Consider the following 20,069-nt stretch of genomic DNA (forward strand, 5'->3'; position numbering starts at 1 on the left):
AGGAAACATTCTAATGACTCACCTCTTTTTCAAAAAGCCCCACATAAAATTGCAAAATTATTAAAAGGCAGGTATTTCAGAAATCAGTATCTAAAACCAACGCCACCGCCGTAATGCTTTATTTTGAAAACCAACGATACCAAGAAAATATTGTTTTTTAAATACACCGTCAATTCCAGGTTATAATTCTAGAAATGTTTTTCCTTTTTAATAAATTGGATTAAAGCTTGCTTAATCTGATTAACTTAGCATAATTGACTCAATTCACTTGACGGATTAACCCAGCTCTAATGGTATAATTATTCATGGAATAATATAATAATAAATTCACAATTCGATGAAAATTAATAATAAAAAATTATTTTTACACCTAGATATGAGAAAAATTATTCCATCCAATTAAAATCGTTAGTAGTCAATGACATTATCCGAGCGACAACACTGAGACAGGAAACAAACCAACAAATAAGAGACGTGGGTATTTAAATCAAAATCTTCTACTTGCTTAGGCAAATTAAATAGAGCCCGATTTAGATACACCGTTGTGGTTACCTAGTGAAATAAGACATGGAAATGTTCGTCCTGCTCTAACAAAAATTCTAGATTTTCAGAACTCAAGTCGCATGGTACGAGTAAGATAGCTATACTAGAACATTGCATATTCTTTCAGTATTGTGGAGAGGCCTGGAAACGTTGTCAACTCCTTCCACACCTTTAGGACGCCAAGTCAACCGACATTGCTGACGGTATGCAGTGGGTCGTAAGGATATCTGGCGTAGCTGCCTTTGCATTCTTTGTCTCGAGGACTACAATCTGTCGGCAAGAAAAACATAGTTCATTATTGCAAGAACAAGTACAGGTACGAGAGTCCTGAAGTGTACAAATCAGATTTGGAATTACTACTATAACCCAAATGTTTGGTACTTTTATACCTGTTGGTACTCCAGATCAAACTTCAAAAATTGCTCTTTGCAGCTCTCAACCATGTTTGCTAAGGTTTTTAGATTCTTAACAGGATTGCCATTGAAGGCTAATACCTGTAATCATGGACCATGTGATGTAAAAAACACTCAAAATGACCCCTGAAGCTCGAAGATTAATATAAAAAAAAAGAATATCGAAGTGCTCAGAATCACATTGTCAGATATAAATGATTGCTACAGAAATAATATATACATAACGTCCTCTAACATAAAGTCAGCAACTAGAACTTATTCCCACCTGAGTGTTGACGATATCTTCATAACCAATATTAATGTCAGCAACTAGAACCTGGAAAGTAAAATAAATTAGCAGACAAATTCAATATTCCTAGTTGCACAAGAACTGTCGCAGCACATCAAGATGAAACAGTATTAGAAAAGAATTGGAACCTGGGATATCACTACAAGCTGCTCATCAGGTGATTCGGCCATTGTGTGCAAAAGTTTGTCCAGCAGTTTAACAGGTGCATCATATTCATAGTCCTTTCCGTACTGCAGAGCAAGCAGCAGATTATGTTGAATGAAAGTAGTTACTCAAAAAAATTGATAGATGCATTTAAAAGATAGCTGAAATAGATCCATATTATTACAATGGATGATGTTATATCAAGATTCATTCGTGCAATAAATAATAATTCTTAATATAATATACTCAACAAACATAAGACATCATCAACTTAAGTACATAAGAGGCATCACCTAACCATACAAACAATAAATAATACAGAGATAATAGGAGCAAAAGGAATGACATCCCGCCATTCACAATAAGAAGAAGAAAATATCTATTGCAAAAACGTCCATCCACAATTTATCTTCCAAAGAAAAATAATCATATACAGAATATTCAGGATGAAGAGATTTCATACCTCAGAACGAAGATAAGGAACAGATATAGCCGAAAACACAAAGCCAGCAATTATATAGTATGAGGGTGGTTTCCCCTTGATGTGAGAAGGAATGAACCTCTTTTGTGATGCAAGCTTTATCTCAAATTCATGAACTTTTGAATTGCGCAAAACCTTGATTAAAGCTTTCTCCTCTGTGTACTTCTGAGAAACAAGATAACTAAATGCAATGCGTTCACCGTGCCTGAATGGAACTGAAGACCATGGAACAAAATAAGTGTCACATGTAAAATTATGCTGAACCCTCTTAATCTAACTGAGCCCAATTGATATTTTAAAGTATGGTACTGCATACAGACAAGGGAACAACAAATCATAAATAAACACGCCTTACCAGTTCCATCGTTCGCTATATCAACTCCATCAAAACTCAATATAACATCAGATGGCTTCAGAAACTGAAAATCTGGTGAAGTAGGCTCAATTCTTCTGATACGTACACCTTTTTGGTCAGCTGCCATTCCCATTGCCTTGCGCAGATCAGGATTTTCCATTTTTTGCCATTCAATCCCAAGCATAGGAAATCCTGTAAGAACAATAAGAAATTAGCCATCCAAAATGAGCATTGGTTTTTTTGTGTGTATGGAATTAATTAGGAAAAAGAACAACACAAAAATGCCATGTAGCTGACATTGGCCTTGTGACATCTACGCATATCTAAATATCAAGCATGATAGTTTCGATCATATTCATAGAGAAAAGGATAATTAAACATAATATCCTGAGACTAACTACAATCTAAAAGACATGATTCAAGAGAGAGGGCTAAAAACTAACATACTCATATTTTGGAATAATAATGATTCATGTTCAAGTCAATTAACAGTAAAACCTGAAGCAATGTAGCAAAAAAACCAATAAATTTGAAATTTGCTACTTGTAGTTTACAAAAGATAATAAATTTTGAAGAGAAATAGAATATATCATCAACCCTCCACAATGAACAAACAAGATATTTTTGGTTTTTCAATTTAGTTGACTATCCATACCAATGCCAAATCATAGCAGAGATGATAAAACAATAGCGAACCAAACACTATGAAGTCAATGGCTCCTGATCTTTTTTCTGAAGCACAACTCAATTTATAGTGGAACTAGAGTATCAGTACCCAAACCTTGAGTTGTTAAGAGCTTAAGGTAAACTCAGGAAACAAAACTCCAGGATTATGTGAATAAGCCCATGAAACACTCGGCAACAGACACTAAAGTCAGAACAGATAGAAGTTTCATATGAAAAGACAAGAAGACAATTTTGCTGAGTAAGAAAAGGGGACCAGGTCACAATATTAGAAATGATGTTGGAATGGTTAGGCACTGCAGCTCAATAATAGACAGATAGCAAGGTGTGAATCACAGGAATGGAGATAGTAATCAATTAATTTAATAGATCATGTAAATAAAAGGAGATTCAGAGAAAGGTAGAGAGGGAAATGCGGGAATCACATGAATGCAAATACTAATTGATAAATAATGAAAATAAAAGAAACTTAAGAGAGAGGGGAAGGCAAGGCATGTAAAATTGTGAAATATCAACAGGTTTGAACTACTTAGCAAATGCCAAATTGATTCCACTGATATCATTCTATGTTGTCAGTATACCCACTAGAGAAACCACCTAGTTCTGTTTAGTTTGCGTACCAACAAGTAGGGCCAATGGTTTCACTTCAAGTCCACCAACATATTTCTTTAATTATTTTAATCAAACTTTATCTTTTTTAGTTTTATTATATACAGCTTCAATATACTGCAAATTAACAACCAAGGTGTTATGAGCGCCGACTAAATGACAAAAAAAACTGATTCAAAGAACATGGCATGAGGCAGATGTAAGAATGTATTATTTAGTTTTAGGGTGGTATAAGATATCAGTCTTATCTTTGCCAAAAGATAGTTTATGCAAGTGTGCTTCTCCACCACATAATAAATAATCAAATTCATAATATTTCGTTGTGTTAAGCAATTCTTTATTCATACTATATAGCTCAATAAAAACGAGCATAATAACAATGAAAACAGCATGTCACCAAAACAGATTCTAGAAACACATTAGATGTGCCAAGAAACTTAAACTTATTGGGCACCAACCAGAATAATGAATATGAAAAGTAATGAAGTATACTGCAAAACAGAAGTACCTGTATATTCTCCTGACTTTTCGTAGTCATTGATGAAGTGCATGATGACAGGTGTAGGTATGACATAGCCAATATTCTCCACATCTTCATGTTTAAGAGATTGGAATGCTATACCAACACATTTTCCCTTATCATTGAAAGCAGGGCCGCCAGAGTTTCCTGAGTTTATGGCTGCATCTATCTGTGGATGAGAAAGTTAATGCACCAATAAGTCGTACCATCTCATGATGCCAAAAAAAGAAGAAAAAATCAGTATCAAATAATTTGGCCAATGAGGTCATCGAGGTAAATTAGCAAATCATAGTACAAGCATCAAATACAGAGAAGTACATAAATTGATTGCATAAACTTGCTAATGTAATAAAACTTGAAAAAGCCAAATCAAGCCACATTCTATTTTAAGTTACAGACCTGAAAGCCCAAAAGTTCCGTAGAACCATGCACATATGATAGTATCTCCATACGTGAAACAACGCCACTAGTGACAGAGATTGTGTCCCCTCCAATTGGATATCCCACAACAGTGACAGCATCTTGAAGTGCTGGCAAAGAACCAAATTGCAAGGGAGAGACACCATCCCAGAACTCATCATTTTCGACAGTCAACATAGCTGCAGCAGCAAGAAAAATAGGGGGTTATGATGCCAAAATCATTACACAGAGAGCATCTATCATATATCAAGGATCATAGTGTCATGGATTTGAAAAGAAACATCATCCATGGAAAACTTTGTTAAGCTTTCGATCATTTGTTAAAATCGTATAAATGTCTATTTGCTATCCAGCTGGTAAAAAAGTTATAAGAAAAGTTTGTCCTCATGATTCGACAAGTACTAATATTCAGGAGTGAAACAAAAAAGAACCAGAGTGTGTGTGTGCGCGCGCATGCTTGAGGTCAATAGTTACAATAATAAAACAAACCCATTAAATTATAATGGAGAATAGTGAAAATTAATACAGATTAAATGTTCCTTTCATTTCTTCATTAAAGTTAGCTGTGACACATAAATGGAGATAAAATTATGAGCCTGTAATACATAAATAGAGACGCCCTTAACTTGAAATTTCATATTGCGTGACCAATTTACAAGCTACATGAAGAACTAATCTTTAGAAACTAAAGACACTGATTCAGAGAGATAGCTAGCCAGTATAGGAAAAGCAAATGAGATAAAACAATAAAGAATTCTTTGAATCTTTTATCTCATACATCATCCCTTTTACAATCCAAATTGCCATCACTTTACAAGCAATATGAAGAACCAAACTTTGGAATATAAAGGCCACTGATTCAGAAATATAATTCTCCAGAACAGGAAAGCACAAGAAATAAATGAATAAAGAGATTCTTTGAAGCTTTCGTCTTATAATTCTGACAATCCAAATTGCCATCACTTTCCTCAACAGTGCCATAATAACCAATGTTCTCTCACCCACTTCACTTGTAGCGACTTCTTGATGAAGATGAAATGACTTTTGACATAATAGTCATTTAATTTGTTGTCTACAATTTTTTTGAAGTGATGAATTCATCATTTATCCTTCACAGATCTCTACCACACTAGAAAATGTGACTATAAATAATCCTAATGAAACTTGCAGTAGTTTAAATAGAACTTGTTCACTTAGGGAAATAATTTACCTTACTGAAATCCATCAGTTAAACAAAATTTCCTCTGGTCATAAAGCTAAAATGTATATCGCCAAAGAAACTAGAAACATGGATGAGCGCAAAATATTTATAATAAAAAAAATACAAAACAAATTAGCCTTCTAGCTACATCTAATCTTGCACGCATGTAAAACTGTTATGAGATGATGAGACTTACTAAAGACTGATAATCAACACTTGTGTCTCATACACACAAATTAGGAAAGAGGGAGATATATAACCTAGGTAAGAGGATAAGACTGTGAACACTGATAATCTCCTCTTGCCCAAGTATATAAATGGGACAAGGAAGAAACTAAGTGTGAAGACTGAAGACTCACAATCTCCCCTTATACCACACACATAATGCAATAACTCAGTAGAGTAAAGCTACTGGTTATACACGTTCTTTTGGGGAACGAGATTTTTGATGTCCAAGCTTTTATCAATCCGACAAAAGGAATTGATTAAAACTGTGGAAACTAATTATTAGTTTCGTTAAAGTTTGGGCTCAAATAAGTAATTCCATCAAGGAAGAATTATCTCAAAGTTCCATTGGTCTCCAATCCATACCTAATTGTGAAATCCAAGCATGCAGATGTTAACAGAATAATATCCTGTTCTAATGTCAATGAATTCCATCAGATAGTCTTATTGAGAGGAGATAAAATAACAAAAATTAGGTTCCGATGGTCAACACATTAATCTTACCTATATCACATTCGGTTCCGATGGCCAACACTGTAGCAACATACTTAGTATCAGACCCCCGCTTCTTAAGCTTCACCTGTGTGAAGTGCTCGACTGAGTGAGCATTGGTCAGCACCCGTCTGCCCTCAATAATAAAGCCACTGCTGCTCGAGCTATACTGCCTCTTCCGCTGCCACGGCAACGAGAAGTTGGGCTCAGTGTGCACGCAGAAGACCTTGACGACTGCGTCCATGGAAGGCACGACCCTCACCACCTGGTCCCAACGCGGAGAAGGATCGAGAGAAACCACGGCAAGACCAGACTCACCGTTCTCTCCGTTGATGGAGACTACCTGAGAACTACGGCGGAGAGGCGACACGGCGCCGTTTTCGACGGCTGTAAGGTTCTGTCGGCGAGTGACCTTCTTGGGCCGGCCCCTCCCGCGGGCCTTAGGGGAGGCGGACTCCGGCGTCTCCTGCGGCTCGTCGAGGGCGGACGGCGAAGGTACGCCAGAGGCTGCCATCTGAAAGTCCATGGTCTCAGCGACGGTCTTCTTTGGCTTCCGGCCACGCTTGCGCTTGGATTGATCCATCGACGGCGTCTAGGGTTTGGCGAACCCTGAAGGAGGTGGGAGACGAAGAGATGAATTAGACGGACTCACAACCCAGGAGCCCTTTCCCCAAATTAATCAGTAAATTTTCAGTTAACCCCGAATTTATAAAATTCTGAAATTTGCCATTTTATCCTCTGACAATTACAATTAAAATTAATAATTTTAAATTTTTAAAAGGTAAAAATAAAGAGATACACTTGGAAAAAATATCAAAACTACTCTCTAGAGGCATCCAATTTTAGATATATTACATTCCATATTTGTTTTAATATTGACATTTATTATTTATGGATCTCTATCTACTTATTTATTTTTATTCATATTTTATGCTCCTAAAATTTGATTGAGTTGATTATTATATAATAAAATTATAGAATTTATTCTTATTTTAGATTAAATAAATAAATATATTTTAAATTTTATTCGGACTAATTAACCATATTTAAAGAATTGAAGGTTGGCATTTGTAGGAATGTTATAATACTCATCTAGGTTGATTGTAATAGTATTTGGATTTTGGGTGTTATAATGCTCACATAATAACATCAATATTAGTACTCTAATATGTATCAATTATATTTAATATTATTTTTAAATATTAAATAATCATCTTTCTTCCTTGATTCCTGATAAATCTAAAATACAATTTATACACATTTAAAAATCAATATTTAAAATATAAATCCTTAATTAAATTTGAATCTTAAGTACTTTACAATTATGATAATTTCGCCTAACCCTCCTTTGCTGCTCGATTACATGTTTTTCACGGATTCGAATCCAATATAGCTCCAATCTTCTTGCACTCAAGCGGGACCTCAACGGCTCAGCTCAGCCTATGCGCTAACACCCTTTAATTGATCCCTCCGACGATTAAGTTAACATTGGACTGAATGCATAGGGAAAAAAACATGAAAGAAGAAAAAGCATAGTGATTCAAAAAAAAGCACCTTTGTTCCTATTTATCGAGAATGCCCCCGAACTCAAAAAAAAAAAAAAAAGATCATCGATTTCATGTAAATTTTTTATTGATTATTAAGATAATTTAGGATGTCTATTCAAGCAGTCAATATTTTGAGTTATCATTTCATTAAAAAAAAAAATTCTACCATGCGTCACAACTAGGATTTTACTCTTAAATATCTAACTGATCTTTTAAAGGACTTAACCATGCTCCTGGACAATAAACTATCAAGTTTGCTCCATATGGACAGGATCTAGGACTAGGAGGATATCAATAATCTCCAGGATATCTATAGTCTCTCCTTAGAATCGGACTCGAGCAAAATTGAACGAAATCTGATTTAGAAAGCATGAGATGCCTCGACGGCCGAACTAAAAAAGTGATCCCAGAGAAGGCAACTAAAATAATTTATAACAATTTAGCTAAAATTACTACTGGCAGTAGTTTTAATTTTTTTTAAACAATTATTATAGCATATAACACTACGTGGGCATGATTGGGATAATATCTGCACAGCAATCGTTAGAGATTACTGCTCAGGTAGCAACCACTTGAAATAAGAGCACCAACATGCTGGCTAATTATCTTTGTTACTTCCCAATGTTACATTTGGAACAAATTAGAATGTTTTTGAGTCAAAGTCCCAAATAGCAATAGATGAATAAACTTGAATAATAATAATAACAATACATGATGAATAACCAAAATAAATCACAGAGTGCATATTACTTTTATTGATTCTTAATTACAAATTATCTAAATACAACTGATTTCCCTGTAACGTTGGTTAAAGAATGGATATGTAAGATCATATGAACTACAGAAATTGAAAGTTAAACTCACCAAATACTTTACAAAGAATTGCCTCAAGTGCCCACCGACTTAATCGGTTCAAACTCTACAACCTCAAAGTGGCTCAACATAGCTAACAGCCAAGGATACACAAACTCAGTGCAGCATTCTAGTAAAAGAAACCCAGCACCAAGACGACAAGGTCACCACGATTTTGTAACCCCTCATTCGAATGTGCAGAGAATGGTTGACTACCTTCAGTCGATTGCTGTATCGGCGTCGAGCAAAAGCTTCAATCTCTTTTCCACCTCTCCTTGCTGCAAATTTATCTCCTCCACTAGCATCGACTCTGCAGCTTTACAAGCTTCCTCATCCTTAAATGCTAGTGTCCATCGTCCGTCGACCAAATTCTTAACCTTCCCTTTGTTGAAAACATCAGGCTTTGCTAGATCCAAAAATGGAAATGTGGAAGGTCGGATGCGCAAATGCAACCACTTTGGATGTTTTTCATCGATTTTTGGCTGAAATTAAAAGATCAAATATTAGCAAAATTCACAATGCTGCCATTTTTCTTAGTAATAGAAAACCCTCAAACCATCATGGAGACATTTTCCATAGCGTATGACACTGGCCATTTACGAATACATACATCTGAACCGGACAATGGTGCTGTGACACGAACAATGCCGCCTTGCTGCCTGACAGGTGATTCTTGTGCAAGAAGAATCCATCCAGATGTTCCTCTAGATATTGCTAAGAAGTAGAAGTGGCGCTCTTTGCCTCTCTCAAATGCTATTCTGCAAGGTACTGCATCGACTGCAAAAATCAACCAAAAAAAATTAGGACTAGAAACAATTGCCATGAATGGAATGGCACATGCGTAAATGAACATGTAGCGAAAAACTTATGGAAAAGGCAACCATGTAATGGCATACCTAAGCCAATTTCAGAACCAGGTTTTGGTACTAAAGCATCTAAACCAGAACTTTTAGCTCTGGATATTTCAGTAGAATCAAGTGGTGATTGTATATCGGATAGATCAGGTAAGGTCCCTCCTCGTGAGAAAACAAGAAGTTGGCGTTGAAGGACAAAAACCTGAAATCCCACATTATGAACCAATTAGAACAAGTATGTGGCCTTGCACTTCACAAGAGCAACCAATCCTAACCTAACATCTTAAAAAGTAATATACATAAACTATATACAATTTTAACTCATGCATAATTAGAATTTATAAACAAGATATTGGCAATATTGTCATTTGCAGCTAAGCTCTTATTAACTTGATCATATCGTCTTCCTCTTAATAAATCCTTTTAGCCACAGCTGACAACAACAAAAAAACAAATGACCAGAATAAATCATCAACCATTTCCAAGGACCGGATATGGGGAAAATGTACAATACTGTTATCAAAATCTCTTTTGCCAATTACCCTTAACCCTGAATACTAACTCAGATTCTTTAAGATTAGCCATAAGTTATTGGAAGGGAAAAAAAAATATAAAACACTCATGAACATGGAAACTATCTCAGCTTCTTTAAAAACTAACCATAAATTATTTGATCAAAACCATATCATGACAAATTACCTGCATATGATAGTGAATCTTCTACAATAGAAATAAAGAGGTATCTACTGATATTAATATTTATAGAAATGAATTTAGGAAATGAAGAACCTTGACCATCTCGCACATTCTTTCAGCAGCACCAAGAGAGGATTCACCTGAAATACTATTACATGAATAATCATACATGCAAAGCTTTTATTCAAAAATACAAAACTAACTACTAGTTCTCAGGAATTAATTTATGTACCTATGGATAAGAATTGAAACAAATGAGATTTGTATCTAACCTCCAGAAGGACATCCTTGTGATGGCAAGAGTATTGATCTGGAGTCTCTTGGAGGAGATGGAGCCTCAAGTACTGATTAGTAAGGTGAGGGAAAAAAGCATAAACCAACAATGTCAGCAAGGGACAAGAGAACAATTTAACGTACAGGGTAGTCCATTACCTCGTTTGCATATTTTCCATGTGTCTTGAAGGACAGGTATGAGTGCAGCACACCAAGCTCCCTTAACTTCCTCAAAAAGATTGTTTGTACACAACTTGTGTGAATCCTATACAAAGGACATATATTCCATAGATTAAGGGAAAAGGAAATTTTTTTCACAAGTGAATGTGCAGCGATTATGGTCAACCATGGAGGTTTGCTCGGATAGGAATATAGCAGAAAATGAAATAATGAATGGCAAATAATCCGGTCACAAATTTACAAAAACTGCAAATATCTCAAAAGAATGTAAATTGAAAAACACCTTACATAAGCCAAGCAAGTCCATTTAAGTGATTAGAGCATTTTGCAGGAATTTGAGAAGTGGTTAAAAATCTTGCCAGCTTATTTCAACATTTTCATACAATCATGCCCATGATCATTACAGATTCACCAAAAAATGAGTTAGCATGAAGGAATGGCTACCATTTAATATCAAAGCCATAGTTACAAACTTACAATATACTTTCCCCTTCTAACAGATCACAAATAAATTCATGAAACTTAGTATACAAAATAATAACTTAACATAATTCCCAGAATATCTAAAATCAAACAAATTATGCAACAAGTAAATCACTGATACAAACCGGGAAGAATTCATAAGAAAACTAGAAATAAACATACCTTGAGTTGTTTAAGATGAGAAGAAGCAAAATCTTCCTCACCGTGAGGAATAAGCTGCCTTAAAAGCCAACCACCAACCCATAGTATATCTGCAGATATATTGGGCCGGCAGAAAAGGCTTACTAATGCATCAAGTACCTACAAATGGAGAACCAACCACATAAAGTATTAAGTCTTTTTCAGAAGACTGAAGGTTGTTTCACTCTGCAGTTATACTAAATTTCAGAAAAAGGCTAATTGTCAAGCTTTAGAGCCAAAGATAGGTTGATGGATGCCTACCTCCATGTATGTGACTGAAACTATTGCACAGAAAACTAAAAATTTACTCAGAGAAACCAAACTTTTGGAATGGCCTCTAGAATGATAAGACATTCTATTTAATTCAAAAATATAGTTGTTAAGCTTTACAACTTATCATAGGCTGTTTGGTACTCAAAAGGCATCAAATTCTGAACATGGCAAAATTTTGCCATGCAGAAAATGAAATTTTTGTAACCCAACAACTACTGGATAATTAAGAGCTAGGAAACTCTTGGTTTTGCCCGTGAAGCTTAGGGTAGCTAGCTAAAATATTAGTTCAGTAATAAAGTCTTCCTAGTCACATCTGGTATTCATCCTTTAAACTCAAGGAAGTAAGCAGTGTGTTAGTATGAACAGAAGAGAAAAAGTCAGTAAAGAGCAACAACTTTACCTGATACCTATGCATTTTAGGGTTTATGTCACGTTTAGCATGATGCCCATAGTCATCCTGTGAAAGTCAAATAAAGTGATGTCAACTCTACAAGTAGAATAGAGTAACAGTTTCATGAAAGTAGTTTGTTGTGCCTGGTGCTTATCCATTTTGCCTGGTCCATAAATTTACAGAAAAGTTAAAAAGCATCAAACCCATTTTCACGATCAAAGATCACTCTGGATAGTGTTACAGGACTCTTATACAGAGAATAGAGATAAATTAGGAACACCAGATAACCATGATCACCAAAGATGGTACCAATGTTAAGTATATTTACAAAAATAAGTGCCAAGATGAATATATTAAAATATGTGTGGGGTATCAGAAAAAGATAAAATACACATAGCTTGAATAGATGATAAAATGAGAAGAAACAAGTTTAGAAGCAAGGCAGTCAAGATTGTGTTCTGGATCTTAGGATCTTACCATCCAAATTGACCTAAACGATCTAAATCCTAAGTAAAATCTGAATTGGAATAGTATCTTGTGAACCTACAATCCAACCCTATATTTGTTTACTGTTCTTATGTAGCAAGTCAAGCCCAACAATCTGACAGTATGTTTGCTTACCGTTCCTAGGTAAGATGTTGATCCCATCAACTATAACCAAATAGATATAAAAAAGGGCAGCCCGGTGATAAAGAAGTTTTTCATACCATATCTCTTTAAGTTTCAAGTAGCAAAACCCTTTTTAATTATTTCCATCATCATCCATCTTATCCTTAATCTTATACAGCTGCTATATAGGAATATATGAAAAATAATAGAAAACAAATATAGTTCTAGTATATTTTAATAAAATTATAGGATATTAAGAACAAGATAATTATAAAAATAGTTTAGTAATAAAAAATTATTTAATTGTTTTATCACTATTGATATATCAGAGAGCTCAATGGAGGGTAATATTTATATAGTCAACTCCAAATAGAGGGAACAGATAGGGGTTGATGATGATGTCTTTAGAAAGCATAATGAGCATTTCCTGTCCTATTTCAGAAAAAAAAAATAGCAACAAATGAAGAATGACGTCTATCTTGGGTCCCTACCAGAGAATAAATAAATGGCACTTAGCGAGAACAGCTGCAGCACTACACAATGTTCAAATACTCAATGCCTGCAGCTTTAATTAGAAAAGTGAAGAAGAAAACCTCAAGTTTCTGCAGGAATCTCTCAAGGTCATTGCTTATATTATCTTTCGATATGCAAGTTGAAGAAAATAATTGTTCCTCCCCTGTGTCTTCACCAACCAAAGCTTGCTGCAGGGCACAATAAGGAACGATTAACTTCTTTAAGCTATTGTATAATTGAAATTTTTTATCACGTTATCACAGTACATAATAAAATTTCAAATCCAGTTTTAGTAAAAGAAATGATATTCAATAGGCTTCAAGTAGTGAAATATGCAATAGCTTCTCCTTTTGCAGTTAAAGTTGCAATAACTATATGGATCATGCATTTTTCGCACTTAAATAGCTAACTAAATTAACGAGCTTAAAAATGCTAAGCTGGTGTATGCTTTTTGGCCATGATAGGAAAAAAAGTGAGAATCAAGATGATAAAACTGCAATTGAAGTGACAATACTTACAAGTAGTAGCTTCTTGTGCTGCTTTCTTTGAGGAAGAATCCCAAGCCCATCCAGTACCGATTCATCTAATTCTATCATAATGATAATTTTACTAAAACACATGATAATACCGAATGAAAGAAACGACCAATTGTACCATTATAACCTTTTGTCTGCAGCAAAGTAGCCAGAAGGCATAATGAGCCCAAAACTTGCAACTCATCCCCATGGATTATATATGATAGTAATAGCTCCCTGCAATGTCATAGTGCAATTATAAAAGGGGAAGAAGCACTACCAATAATAATATATATATTACAAAAAAGGATAGGCAATGATTAGGTAATCAAAGAATTATTTTTATAAAAGAAAATTCAGTATTAGGGGGATCTCTTCTACACATGCATGGTAGGACACTTTCAATGATTCAAAATGTCAGAACAGTCATCACCAAGCATGTACACTAGAAATACAAATAGGCAGCAAATTTCTCCAGTAAGAATTATGAAGAAACTGAAACTCGACTAAGAAAAGCCCCAAAAATAATATGTACTAAATGGCCCCTGAAAGAAAGAATCTGTGTTCTAGTGGAAAGATACAGTGAAGTGACACTCATAAGAGTCAGTTGCCATAGAAAGGAAAGGAATGGTGAGCAATTTTAAGGGTCTCAATTTTCATCACCAATAGCAGTATTGATGATTAAGGCAGGCTACTCATTCAACTAAATTTCATCCAACTTTTGCTTTATGTGGTTCAAATTTCAGTCAATCTTATTGACAATTTCATTTCTTTATACAATATAACATTTGAGGATAAACCAAGTGCATGGGTTCTGTAGAAAATAAAACCATACATAATGATGGCATTCAATATCTGACTGCTAAACCAGTCAATACACAAGTAAGATGTTAACCCATGGTCTGGTCAACAAAATTATTCAAACAATTATTCTTTCTAGCAAAAGAAAGAAACTTAAATATCAGATACCTCAAAGTAAAATATGAACCACAATATTTGATTGCTGATGAAGAATGATTTGAATTAAGGGAAGGAGATTCTGAATTTTCTACATTCACTTGTGCAACACGATGACACGAGACCAGCTCTTGTGAATCCTGAGAGACAGATTCATCAATATCGCCGCCATTTGTTGTGGCTTCAGATATTGTGACAAAAGCCTCGGAAGGGCAGAAAAAAGTTGCAGCAATGGTATTGGCCAGATCCTTGGTTTTAAAAATGTGTAATATACTGCAAAGTAGATGTAAGGAGGTTGCAGTGCTAATTCTTGTGCCCTAGACAAGCAAATGATGAATTAGTAAAACAAATACCAATATAATTTACAAGAACTTATTGATGGCTGTTAATGAAGAAACTTACAGAACTTTGCTTTGTAAAAGAGGGAAAAAGAAAAGGAAAAACCAAAAGCTGCAATATATTATCAGTAAGCAATCTTCCAAGATCAGGAACTCCAGAAGATATAACATCGCTAAAATAATATAGATTGTCTTCCATATCATCTACAGCATCACGAATTGACAAACCTGAATCAGATACATCTAGGTTCCTGTTCACAAGTTAAAGTAACAAGATGTTATCATAATGATGTGAAGAAAATAACAAAATATATGCAAGTGTCTCTCATTGACCATTAATATTTGGATAGAAAGAACTGATATTATTAAAGAGCAATACCCGATCAAGGGAAGGGCATGACTGATAACAACACAACTATGTTTACAATTTGGCATCTGGATAGATCAAGGAAAAAAGTGTAGAGATTCAATTAAAAGGAATAAAGTAGTAATCTCACCTAGAAGCTTGGACTACAATCTCATCCAGATTAATACATCTCTTTAAAAAATGTCTCACAATACTGGAAAAATAATCAGATTGTGGGCTGCATACAATGAATTTGTTCACATATTCATCTCCAACTGATGAAAGAGGAGATAAACAATTAGAAAATTATTTTGAAGACAAAAAAAATTTAGATAAACTACAAAAGGATATGAGGCCTTACCAACTTACCATGATACACATTCAGTGTCAAAGCACGGACAGCAATACGAATCATATTCTCGTCATGGAAGGCAAAGCGGATGGCCTCAACATAAAGTGGAAAAGAAACAATTTCCTCCTATTGGAAAAGAAATGACAGGCAAATTACAAGAAACATGAGTGAAATTGAGCATCTTGTAAGCAAAATACAAATAGGTCCTATTAAATCTACTAGACTTTTTCCCCATGAAAAGATGTCGAGGATGAACATCAGTGCAATAAGTTAGAGCATAATGAGATGCATGTCGATATAAATGTTGTATTAATTTTAAAACTACTGCATAATGAGATGCATGTAAATATAAATGCGGAATTAAGTTAAAAACCTTTAAGCTTGTGATTTCTTTCTGAGTTTTTATTTTTCCAAGGGAAAATTAGGAAATAAAAGTAAAAAAGGCATGCTTGTCATCATCTTTTTAACTTCTCTATAACATAAAATTATTTTTTTACGCAAATAAAAATTGATCTTCCCCACAAATAGTTGTCTTTTATTTTGATTGCAATTGTTTTCTTGTAGATAATTTCCAGTCTATAATACTGCTTGACCAAAGGTCGATAAGGGATTATTAGTTCTATCGAAAAAGAAAGACAACTTTGTTTTACTAAGTGAACACTATGATTGAACCATTTTCTAGTAGAAAGAACAAAGCAGGGAAAAAAATGTTGAGGCTAGGTCTACCAAATTATGACAAGTTAGCCAGCTTGGTCATCATGCCATGTCTTGTAGACTGAAAGTCCATCTAGGAGAGGAGGGTATAATATACTTTCTAATAAAATTCCCTTTTACATAGGAAATCTTATTGGATTTAATTTTTTTTTTAAGGTGTGTTTCATATAAATTATTGTGAAATATAGAACAACATATGGTTGAGGAAGAAACTCTGCCCTTACATTTCTTATCTTCACGAGCAATGAAATTGTACTCCTGTTCAACTTTCCACTGATTGCCCTTCAAAGTCAAACTCCATGTAAATGAACCATTTACAAGCCAAAAAGAAGAAAAGGAACTAGAGTATTACGATAAACAATGCAAATCTCGCAGACAAAATAAACAAACAAACAAACAAACCTTAAGAAGGATATATAGTAAGATAACAACTCTTCGTTACGAAAGTCAAAGGAATATGTGATGAGGTAATTAATGTGTTCATTAGTGAACATGTAATCTGCAAGAGAAGTGAATCATGTCATAGACCAAAAAGATTAGTGAAATTCTGATCTGTTTACAAGAAGTTATAAATGTACTCACAGATTGAATGTTCACTTTTTAAATTCTGGATCATAATGCTGATAGTCTGTAACAACTGAAGTGCAACATTTATCATTTTACTAATCCGCAATAGTCGGGCGAATTCACCCATAATCTGTTTCTCCATGAAGAACCTAATAGACAAACAAGGATGTAGCTTTAGTACCAATACATTGAAAAGAAACTGATGAAAACTCAAAACTCACTCAAATATTGATGGATCATGTTGGTCACCATACGTTACCAGTTCAGCAATAGATCTCAACACTTCAATAATAGAATCCTTCATGAAAGGCCATTACATATGAGCATTACCCAGAGAAGTTTACAAGTAAAACAAATCAACTAAATAATTACCTTATTAACGTCATTCACATATTGAACCCTTTGCAGTTGATCTGTTAGATATCTGTATTGAATGATACAGAATTTTATATAACAGGTAGCAGAAATATATGATACATAAACTCAGAAAAAAGAATTAATAAAAAAAAGTTTGAAGAAGAAAAAAAAAAGTATAAACTCAAAACACGTGCATAGTGAGACAGCAAAATATCATTTTTCAAGAAAAGCTTTTGCTAACTTCAAAACAATTTGGATCTAGAGCATTTATCAATAACTGAATCTAAATTAATCAGAAAAATTCCAGTTTGTTAACTTAAAATACAATGAAAGTATCATAGATAAATAGTGATTTTCTTAACAAGGACATAAATTGAAATTAATTACTGAATCATACACCAAATGCTTTATCATATATACCTCTGGATTTGTGGATATATGCCTCCAATGGCTATTTGGCATCACAAAAGTGCATGTAACAGAAAGCTAGTAAAATGAAGCCATTTTAGGCAAAGTTGATATGGTTTAAATCCAAAAAAAGAAATCGAGAGGATATTAAACTAAGAACCTGATATAGCTAATCTTCACTAGTTTAGAAACATCAATGAAATAACAATAAGCTTGATATACATAATAGTACCATTAGTATTATTGTTGAGATGAATGGGAGATCAAGCTCATGATGAAGCCAATTTATTCAATTAAGAAAGTACAAGTCTGTGGACAAGATATTTGAGCCACAAGTTGGCCTTCTCAATGTTGTGAAAGATCAACATTCAAGGTGTACACTAGGGCTCAGTCTTTATCTCAAGGAAGAAGACATCTGCAACAGGATGGATGTCCAAGATCAAGACTACAAAGGTTGGCTTAACCCGCCGCTGGATTTGATCTAATCTGACATTGTGCGGGTACCTAAGGTTCGTTGGAAGAGGAAACACCCATTACATGGAGGAATTTATTGGGTAATGACCATTAAGCCATATGTCCAGAACCTGTAGATGCACTACAATATGGTAGAATAATTCTAATCCTAAAAATGTTTAGTCCATGCTCGGAAGAAGTCACATGCTATGTGTCAAATGGAGAATTCAATGCAGTTTTTCACAATTAGTCTACACTGATTGGATAACCAGACAATATGCAAATATTTTGCTAAGATCAAAGTTCCCAATCAGCTCATTCTTGGAGACTATCTGCATGACAATCAACTACTTAACATCCAAGTTGGCTCTGAGACCAAAGGTCGAGAAATTAAAACTCTCAATCTTTGATGATGAAGAACAAATAACTAACCACTGAAAGTAAAGCGTGGTTCAATCTAACCAAAGCTTATGTCTTTCGGAAGAAGGTAGTTTCAGTATCAAGAAAAACAATACAGGCTGTTCTCAATTAAATGCTCGTGACCTCTTGTTTGTTCTTACCAAGCCTGCTGTTTTCAATCATAAAGTGGAACTATTAAGTTCACAAAGCCAATTTATCGATTCAGGAACGTGAGCAATAGCAGATGTTGAGTATGAATTGATCGTTCTTTGGTAGCCACTAAAACTAAACAATGGCGATTCTTAAATTCAGTCCATAATTGGAAGAAAAAAATGGACAATCTGAAATATAGATAAACACGGGGCAACTAACGCATCCAAAATTTCCAATAGGTTAAACAACCCTAGACAAAACAGCGAGAAACCCCAAATCGGGAACCCTAAAAGAGCGAACTGGAAGAAACGATGCGACGACGCACCGGAGCTCGTCTAGCGAGAAGCGGTTCCTGGATCGCCAGAGACCAAACCACGAGGACATGGTGAGGGCGATCCGGGCTCTGATGGGTTCACGCGCCGCACGAATCCGAGCTACGGATCATCAAACCCACCGCCCGGAGATGGCAACCTGAGCATCCTATCGCCGGCGTCTTCTTCTTTTCCTCGCCTCGCACACTGTCACCTCCCCTCTCCTGCCTTCTGCCCGGCTCGCGGCGTCGGAGACGAAGAGGCGCTCTCGGATCTTCCCCCTTTTCGATCTACGAAGCCAATAAATTGAAGGAACATTAAAAATGAAAAAAAATGCCGCCGGGTACAGCTACATGGTGACAAGGCCGACGCGTGAACGGTGATCTCGAGCTTCCACGCTGATGCAGCCGTGCGATGGAGATCCGAACCAGGAACGAGCGGTTCTGATTTTGACCGCATACGATTCTTTTGACCTTTTATATTTTGTCCTAAAATATTTCAGCATTATAATTAATTTGATCGAATTAATTATAGCATTTTATCAATATTTAAGTAATTTTAACCCATATTAAAATAATTTTAACTATTTTTAAAAAATAAATAAATTTAAATATGTTGAAGCAGCATTTTGATTACAGCCGCTATAATATAGAGTAAAAGTATTTTAAAAATAAAATAACAAAATAAAGAAAACCATTTTAACCATTCTTTTGATTTTGTCAACAATTTAAATTATCTTTTACTCTACCAGATAAACTCGTGAACAGAAAGAAAAGCAAAAGCAAAATCATACTTTTAATTTCGTTTAAACTAATTGAAATTTATAGCAAACATAACATCATACTCTTTAAAAAATTGTTATTCTTATATTACTTTATTAAATATACAGTTTAATATAAAATTAAAGGTCTGTAAATAAGACGTTGCCCACGCAAAACATTCTATATCAAATACATTTTACCTATGCATATG

The 20,069-nt window shown here is 34.7% G+C and overlaps 2 protein-coding genes across 2 annotated transcripts; both read right to left on the reverse strand.

The window, feature by feature from the left end:
- Positions 1-481: 481 nt before the first annotated feature.
- LOC121986268 (protease Do-like 9) lies at positions 482-7,054 on the reverse strand. Its single transcript, XM_042540142.1, has 9 exons — positions 6,389-7,054; positions 4,438-4,637; positions 4,027-4,207; positions 2,226-2,417; positions 1,853-2,085; positions 1,374-1,475; positions 1,222-1,272; positions 933-1,037; positions 482-813 (listed from the first exon to the last, which is right to left on the reverse strand). Exons 1-9 carry the CDS (start codon positions 6,957-6,959, stop codon positions 715-717), a joined length of 1,734 nt encoding a protein of 577 aa, XP_042396076.1. The 5' UTR covers positions 6,960-7,054; the 3' UTR covers positions 482-714.
- Positions 7,055-8,642: 1,588 nt separating this feature from the next.
- On the reverse strand, positions 8,643-19,412 carry LOC121986270 (protein TRANSPARENT TESTA 9-like). The gene is made up of 21 exons (XM_042540143.1): positions 19,112-19,412; positions 17,389-17,440; positions 17,238-17,314; positions 17,032-17,165; positions 16,852-16,948; positions 16,674-16,731; positions 15,753-15,861; positions 15,535-15,658; positions 15,102-15,288; positions 14,712-15,016; positions 13,891-13,979; positions 13,746-13,816; positions 13,308-13,415; positions 12,115-12,171; positions 11,424-11,561; positions 10,758-10,863; positions 10,598-10,669; positions 10,419-10,465; positions 9,672-9,831; positions 9,386-9,552; positions 8,643-9,257 (listed from the first exon to the last, which is right to left on the reverse strand). Exons 1-21 carry the CDS (start codon positions 19,168-19,170, stop codon positions 8,994-8,996), a joined length of 2,481 nt encoding a protein of 826 aa, XP_042396077.1. The 5' UTR covers positions 19,171-19,412; the 3' UTR covers positions 8,643-8,993.
- Positions 19,413-20,069: the final 657 nt, after the last annotated feature.

The sequence above is a fragment of the Zingiber officinale genome, chromosome 5B (assembly GCF_018446385.1).
Source record: "Zingiber officinale cultivar Zhangliang chromosome 5B, Zo_v1.1, whole genome shotgun sequence".
Lineage (NCBI taxonomy): Eukaryota > Viridiplantae > Streptophyta > Magnoliopsida > Zingiberales > Zingiberaceae > Zingiber > Zingiber officinale.